We start from the raw sequence: 7,490 nt of genomic DNA, 5'->3' as shown, positions 1-7,490 counted from the left end.
TGTTAGTTATTGGTAGTTAATGGAAGTTATTGATTGTTGTTAGTTATTGGTAGTTAATGGAAGTTATTGATTATTGTTAGTTATTGGTAGTTAATGGAAGTTATTGATTGTTGTTAGTTATTGGTAGTTAATGGAAGTTATTGATTGTTGTTAGTTATTGGTAGTTAATGCAAGTTATTCATTATTGTTAGTTATTGATGGTTAATGGAAGTTTTTGATTATCTGTTGGTAGTTATTGGAGGTTAATATATTCTTCAATATTATCTATGGCTATGTTCCTGCTATTAAAATCAAATCCATTCTCCTATTTGCCTTTATCATTAAAGCAGCTGTCTTGTGTTTTCCTTATAATTTCTGTGTTTTTCTAGGAAAGCGTGTCAAGAAAAGAGAATATCACCCGGCTAACTAAAGCCAGGCCAGAACAGGACGATGGAACTGGTAAGCTTTAAGGACATGGAAATTTCCAAGTCCGAGCGTGGGACTACTCCCCCTTCAGATAAAGAGATTGTGGAGCAGGTCAGGCTTCCTAACCTGTGCTGTCTGTCCCCAGACAAACAGCTGATCCAGTACACCTCCTCTCCACTGCTGGCCTTCCTGGATGGCTGTGTCCCTCCATCAGAGGTGGAGCTTAGCACTGCTAGCCCTGCAGACACCGGCTGCTCCCGTCCACAGCTTTCCTCCAGTTCTGGAACATCAGCGGCAGCCGAACCGCCCATATGCCTGCTGGATGCCAGCTTAGAGCCCCACGTGCCCCCCCGCAGCTCCTTGATTCGCCTGGAGCCATTGACCGAGGAGGAGGCCAGCGAAGAGACGCTCTTCTACCTGTGTGAACTGAGTCCTGCTGAGCCTAACCCCACGCAGCTGAGTGGGGTTTAGATTTGGACAGAGAGCCCGACCCTCTGTGGACGTTTCAGAGATGCAGCCATTCCTAAAGGATTTTTACTGCAAGGAAAAATGTTGACCTTAAAATAAATGTTAAATGAATACAAAGTGTTGCCTAGAATGCTCATTTCTTTGCTTTGATCAAGTAGAGGAAGATGAAAATGGAGTCGTGTTGATTTCAAGCAGCAGATCAGCTGCAGCCGCCCCACAGACAGAACAGCCCAATGTCTTTGTGACAATGAGCGGAATTTAACGCTACATCCTGAAGGTCCTGGAGGTCTGCCGTCCTGCAGCTGTTCAGGCTGCCGCTCTCTCTTATCCTGCCATACTTCTTTCTTCCACTCATCTTTCTAACTGCAGTATGGCTCGTTGTGAATATATCTAAGTGTAGCTCCTGCTCCTTTCATGGAGTGGAAATATCCAGGGTAGAACTGCTGTGCTGAATCTAGACAGCCCTCAGCCTGACATACATCACAACGCTTTGCATACACATGAATGTTTGAATCAGGGTCACAGCCGTCCTTCAAGAACTAGATAACAGATTTATACTGAAGAAATAAAGTGTTGGGTTAAACGCCGTGAGGTGGGCTGTACCTATGACTGCCCCAGAGGCTGGAGCCGGTCTGGGTCCATTCCTCTCCATGCTGGATAGAGAACAGCAGCACAGCTGGAGCTCCAGTGCAGCTGTTCACTCAGCCATAGGTTCTCTAACAGCACCTTTTTAGGTAACTCCCTGTAAAGAAGAGCCATTAAATTGAGTTTATGGGTGGTAAAATTACAATATTTCACATTATTTTACCTGAAATATTTCACCCTATAAGTGATTTATTTGTTAATATTAAATAAAGGAAAATATTAAGAAGTTAAGTGACTGAATTTTTATGGATCAAATGCAAAGTAAGTGAGTTATAAGTTGTGATTTTAGTGTCTGGGAAGACCTGCATGGTTCAGAGGCCTGATTAACAAAGTAGGTTTACTGAAAACTAAGTTTACTGAAAACCCAAAATCAGGGAAACTGATGAGAGTTCTCCATTTCACAAAGAGTTTCCTCAACCTCCGTTTCTGTTACCATGGTAATATTCAAGGTTGCAGGTTGTCTGTGGGTTGGAGGCTCTCTGTGGGTTTTTTCAAACAGGAGAACAACTTGCAACCGGCCACCTTTAACACATTTTCTCATGACTGGATACACCTGGCTATGAAGTTCAAATCTTAATGAAGAAACCAAAGTCAGTGAAGTGTAGTTAATGGTATTCAAATCAATAAAATGATTAGGGTGCCCACATTTGTGCACCAGTCAAGTTTTGTTTTAATGTGTTCTGAACATTTTCTGTTTGTCCAATAAACCTTAATTCAGTGCTGATATATTACTGAGTCCATCAGGTATTAGATATATCACACTGAAATAGCTGTTGTAAACACCCAAATATATAGGAATAAAAATAATTAAGATTAATAGGGGTGCTCAAACTTTTACATATATGTGTAGCATGTCTTTTGGACGAGGATCCAATCCAAAGAATGAGCGACGTTAATTCACAGAGAATAAAATATTTATAGGGAGATTCTCAGAGCGTGTAAAGATGTCCTTTATATCCAGAAATGTATCTTTATGAGCGCTGCCGTTTCACCTCACAGACATTATCCTTCCTTAGCAGCATTACACAGACTTCTTTAATAGGACTAATTAATAACAGAGAAAACATTGATGTGTTACATTATAGAAAAACAACCGCACAGACAGCCAGTTAGTATTTCCTCTGTGATGGAAGAGAGGATCAGCATGAGGAGGAACCCAAGAGATGATGAGCAGGTCCTACCTGTTATAACAATGTTCTTAGACTTAGTGTATCCCTCCACCACTTTCTCTGTGTGCAGAATTATTAGGAAAGTTGTATTTTTGAGGATTGTTTTTATTATTGGGCCACAATTGTGTTCTCAACCTTAAAATCAAAATTTCATTTTGGAAGTTTATATGTTTTTTTTAGATTTGGCCTTTTTATGAGGATGTCTGTGTGCGCAGGTAAATATTACTGGGCAGAACTTTTAGGCAACGTAATAAAAAATATATATCCATCTCACTTGTTTATTTTCACAAGTTAAACCAATATAACTCAAAATTCAGAAATAAACGTCATCCAAAAAAAAAAAAAAACACAAACAAACAAATCACCTTTCTTCACTATGACACTCAAAAGCCTTCCATCCATAGATTCTGTCAGCGTCTTGATCTGTTTGCGATCCACATTGTGTGCAGCAGCCTCCACAGCCTCCCAGACACTGTTCTCCCGCCCTGTAGATCTCACCTTTCATGAAGGACCACAGGTTCTCCATGGGGTTCAGATCATGTGAACAAGGGCGCCATGTCATTATTTTTTCTCCTTTTACACTTTTTTCTGGCCAGCGACGCTGTGGTGTATTTTGATGTGTGTGACGGAGCATCGTCCTGCATGAATATCAGGTTTTTCTTGAATGATGGCGACTTCTTCTTGTACCACTGTTTGAAGAAGGTGTCTTCCAGAAACTGGCAGTAGGTCTGGGAGTTGATCTTCACTCCATCATCAACCCACAAGCTCATCTTTGATGATAGTAGCCCATAGCACTACCCCACCTCCACCTTGCTGGCATCTGAGTGGATAAGGAACTGGCTGCCCTTTACTGATCCAGCCTGGTGCCCATCCATCCATCTGACCCATCAACACTCACTGTCATTTCATCAGACCAAAACACCTTGGAGGAATCAGTCTGCAGACATTTTTTGGCCCAATCTTCACGTTTTGTCTTATGTGTCTTGTTCAAAGGTGGCCTTCTTTCTGCTTTCCTTACCTTGGCCAGGTCCCTGACTATTGAACACCTTGTTCTTCTCGGGACACTACAGACATGTTGCAGCTCTGAAATATGGTACAACTGGTGGCTAATGGCAGCTTCACGCTTCATCCCTCTTAATTCATGGGGAGTTATTTTGCGGCTTCTTTTTTCGACACGCTTCTTGCGCCCCTGTTGGCTGTTTGACATGAACCACTTGATTGTGAGATGAAAAGTTTGGCAATTTCCAAACTGCTGCTCTGAAAGATATCTGACAATTCTTGACTTTTCAGAGTCTGTTAAATCTCTTTTCTGACCCATATTGCCAAAGGAAATGAAGGTGTCTAATAATTAAGCGCACCTTATATAGGGTGTTGATGTCATTAGGCCACACCCCTTCTCAATGCAGAGATGCACACAACCTGATTTACTTAATTGGTAGTTGGCTTTCAAGCCTATACAGCTTGGAGTAGAACACCATGTATGAAAAGGATGATGTGGTTGAAATACTCATTTAACTAATAATTCTGCACATAGTGTAACATTACCTTGGTGATCACCTGGAAAACAACGGGACCGATTGGACTTTCTAAGAAAGCCAAAAACTAAAATATTATATAAAATACTACATATATATATATATATATATATATATATATATGGTGTATTTTTTGCACAGCTGGCAAAAGTGGCTCTTTTCCATTTTCAGTTTATGTATGTTTTTTTTTTTTCCTCTTATTTCATATTGTTGGTTTTAAGTTGAAGATGAATGACAAGCAGATTCAGAGAGATACAGAAAAATGTGCCAACTGATTTACTGGTTACAGTTTTATTTATTTTATTTTTGTGCTCCATTGATTTTTTGCTTAGAGGAAACATTGGTGCTGCGACCCGGAGAGACTACAGTGCTGGTTTTCAGACCAGTAGAAGCAGGTGGCTTTCAGGCAGAGGAGGGTAGAGTACCCAGAAATAGTACTTAAGAGCAGCAATACTTCATCATATTTCTACTCAAGCAAAAGTCAAAAGTATGATTTAAATAAAATGACTCATGTAAGAGTAAAATAATATCCAATGACTACCCATGATCATAACTGATGCAAAAAACAGTTAACCTTTACTATTTCAAATAACAACCAGCTCTATCCTAGATGCTACAATAACTGGGTATAGAATTCTGCCGTTCAGTTCATCACTGCTGTTGGGGAGAAAACATTGATTTATAGGATTAGAATAAACTTTATGAATTAATTCCCTACTTTATAAAAATAATGTCTCACAAAAGCTGTGAAAGTAGCAGATCTAGTTCAACACATCATATTGGTTAATATAGCAGACAGACAAGCTAACAAAATGTCCAACAAAGGAATGGTTTTAGACAGCTAAGGGTTCCAAAGCAGACACTTCCTGATCTACTATGAATTATGCATTAAACACAGATCAATACAATCTGCATAATCAAAAAAAAGCAAAAAACAAAAACATTATTCTTTCTACTTTGGTAATATTAGGCTTTATTTCTGAGAATTTGCCCCTCATTTACTGCTGCTCAGGGCTCAAAGGAGATTTAAATTCACAATTTGATAAAAAATAAAATAAAATACAGAGTGAACCTCCATATCTGCCTGATATTGCCATGGCAACCCAGACCTAAACTGAATGAATATGCTACTAAAATGTGGAAATATTTAAAGGAAACAGAATTTTTTGACAAGGAAAACTTTACATCATATTTAAATAGAAAACAAGAACAATGAGAGAAAAATATTCAAAGATCTATGCACCTTTTCATCTGGATCTTTATCCCAAAATAAACAGAATTCAATTAAATATTTTCTTTAAACATATTTTGTAAGGGATTCCTTTTTAAAGAATTAAAGAATGTTTAGCATCACCTCTTGTGACCTAGAAGAAATAAAATCTTGATAGTTTTTTTAATGCTTGGCAGAGGATGATCAGCCACATAGCTTATTAAGTAGGGAGAGCAGGAAGAGCCATACTGCTGAGAGTGAACTATCAGAGGGGAGCGTAAAGCACAGACTCTGAGCTCCGCCGTGCAAAGACGCATTTCTGCAAAAGCACAGCTGGAAGAGCAGTTTATCAGAGTTTAGTGCTCAGCACCGGATCATTCCAGAATGTGCACCACTGCCGCCGCAGGTGGGAGGCGTGACCAAACAGGACGCAGCGGATCCTGCTTAGCTTGTCTAACAGATTAAAGCCTCTAACATTTTTATTTAGTCTCGTTGAGAAAAACTCTCACCCATGAATTATAAAGTTTGTGTCAAAGATCCACGTTTAAATGGTCAGTTTCTGGTTATCGTCATGAAGAACAGGAGCGTCAAAGAAATTCATGGTAGACAAAAACAACTCTTCTACCACCTCCAGACGGTCTAACTGCTGGTCCTGCCATGGCCTGAAGCAGCTTGGAGACCATCTGGTCGTGTTGGACGTTCAACAGAGGAACAGAAACACAGCATTTCTTTTCTCGCTTTATTTTAGTTTAACAATGATAAACCTTACACTAAGCTATTGTCTAATAACACAAAGGAGTTTATTATTTTTACACAGCACATGTCACTACAGGTGTCTGTAATACATATGTAAGCTGCAAATAATCCAGGAAAACACGACAGCACTGCTCATGCACCGTAGAACATGGTTCCTCTATTTCTATACAGAACAGAGATTGTGGTCAGGCTAACACCTACAGCTAATTAACACATCGGCACCTAGAAGCTGCAGAAACTGTTAAAACAGAAACATCGACTAGCTTTGGATAAAACAGTAAAATCAACGCATTTACAAGGCAGTAAAACAACAGCAAGGTTTGTCTAACTGGCAATGAATGGAAACGCTTTCATGCACAAATGTTTTACTCTTCACTAAGCGCCCCCCCTCCCTCTGAGTGGGAGGCAGCAGGTCTGCTATGCTGTTGATGGAGGAAGGAAAGCGGCTTTCAGTCAAAGTCTCTGTTGACCAGGACCAGCGGAGCCACCAGCGTCCACACATAGAGGCCGATGCAGATCCAGCTGGAGGAGATCTTCACCCAGACGGACGGCCACTTGCTGGTCATGGTCTCGTAGGCGGAGTCCGGGCTGCAGACATAGAAACACCTCAGAGCTGCGGCCATTTTAAGTGAAGACATAAACCTGCTGCTGTCAGCCACACCTACCTGTACCAGTTAGTGAGCGTCATCATGATGTAGAGGGATGCCAGGAAAAGCATGAAGTGGAAGAAGGAGTATGAATAGGTGACCCCGTCCTTCTCGTTGTCTACGGCTCTGCTGGGTCCGCCGCCCTCCTCAAAGCTGTCCGTCTGCGTGCCATCCTCGATCAGAGCCGACTCATCCGTGGTCAGAGTCAGCTTGTTGACCTGAGCGTTGGAGGAGTTACGGATACTAAAGGATGAACAGACAGACTTGGATCAACAGCGATCCTTCAGAACCACCACAGAAACTTTAAATTCCCAGAAAACAAACTGGACCTCAGCCTTTGTCCAGGAGGGTAATTAATTACATTTGCAATATAATCACAATTTAACACATCGCAATGTTTACGTCGCAGAGGCAGTGATGTTTAATCACACTACATTAAACAAGAGTAAGACACTAAATATCTCCCTACAGAGGGGAAGGTAAAACACTTGAAGTGGATCCACACATACAAGTAGAAATCAAAGCTTTTTAACACAATGATAACAGTGAAGTCCTTTAATAATGGACTCTGGGTCTTTTCTCCTTCTGAATGCAGACAAAACAGAAGTTATAGTCTTTGGACCAGAGTCTCTGAAAAAGAAGCTGATTAGTCAGT

At 40.6% G+C, this 7,490-nt stretch overlaps 2 protein-coding genes across 2 annotated transcripts in view; one reads left to right on the top strand and one right to left on the bottom strand.

The window, feature by feature from the left end:
• Positions 1–1,541, top strand: part of hsf2 (heat shock transcription factor 2) — a 22,116-nt gene extending 20,575 nt beyond the window's left edge. Inside the window, exons 11-12 of the mRNA XM_015390637.1 lie at positions 369–438; positions 551–1,541. Coding sequence (XP_015246123.1) covers positions 369–438; positions 551–876 — 396 coding nt within the window. The 3' untranslated portion in view covers positions 877–1,541. The remainder of the gene's footprint in view (positions 1–368; positions 439–550) is intronic.
• A 4,673-nt stretch (positions 1,542–6,214) lies between these two features.
• Positions 6,215–7,490, bottom strand: part of serinc1 (serine incorporator 1) — a 12,286-nt gene continuing 11,010 nt past the window's right edge. The window contains exons 9-10 of the mRNA XM_015390633.1: positions 6,854–7,078; positions 6,215–6,776 (exon numbers count right to left, since the gene is read on the bottom strand). Coding sequence (XP_015246119.1) covers positions 6,638–6,776; positions 6,854–7,078 — 364 coding nt within the window. The 3' untranslated portion in view covers positions 6,215–6,637. The remainder of the gene's footprint in view (positions 6,777–6,853; positions 7,079–7,490) is intronic.

This window comes from Cyprinodon variegatus, unplaced genomic scaffold (assembly GCF_000732505.1).
Source record: "Cyprinodon variegatus isolate N-32 unplaced genomic scaffold, C_variegatus-1.0 Scaffold506, whole genome shotgun sequence".
Lineage (NCBI taxonomy): Eukaryota > Metazoa > Chordata > Actinopteri > Cyprinodontiformes > Cyprinodontidae > Cyprinodon > Cyprinodon variegatus.
The sequence above is the reverse complement of the archived record's forward strand: the minus strand, read 5'-3'. Positions and strand labels throughout refer to the sequence as shown.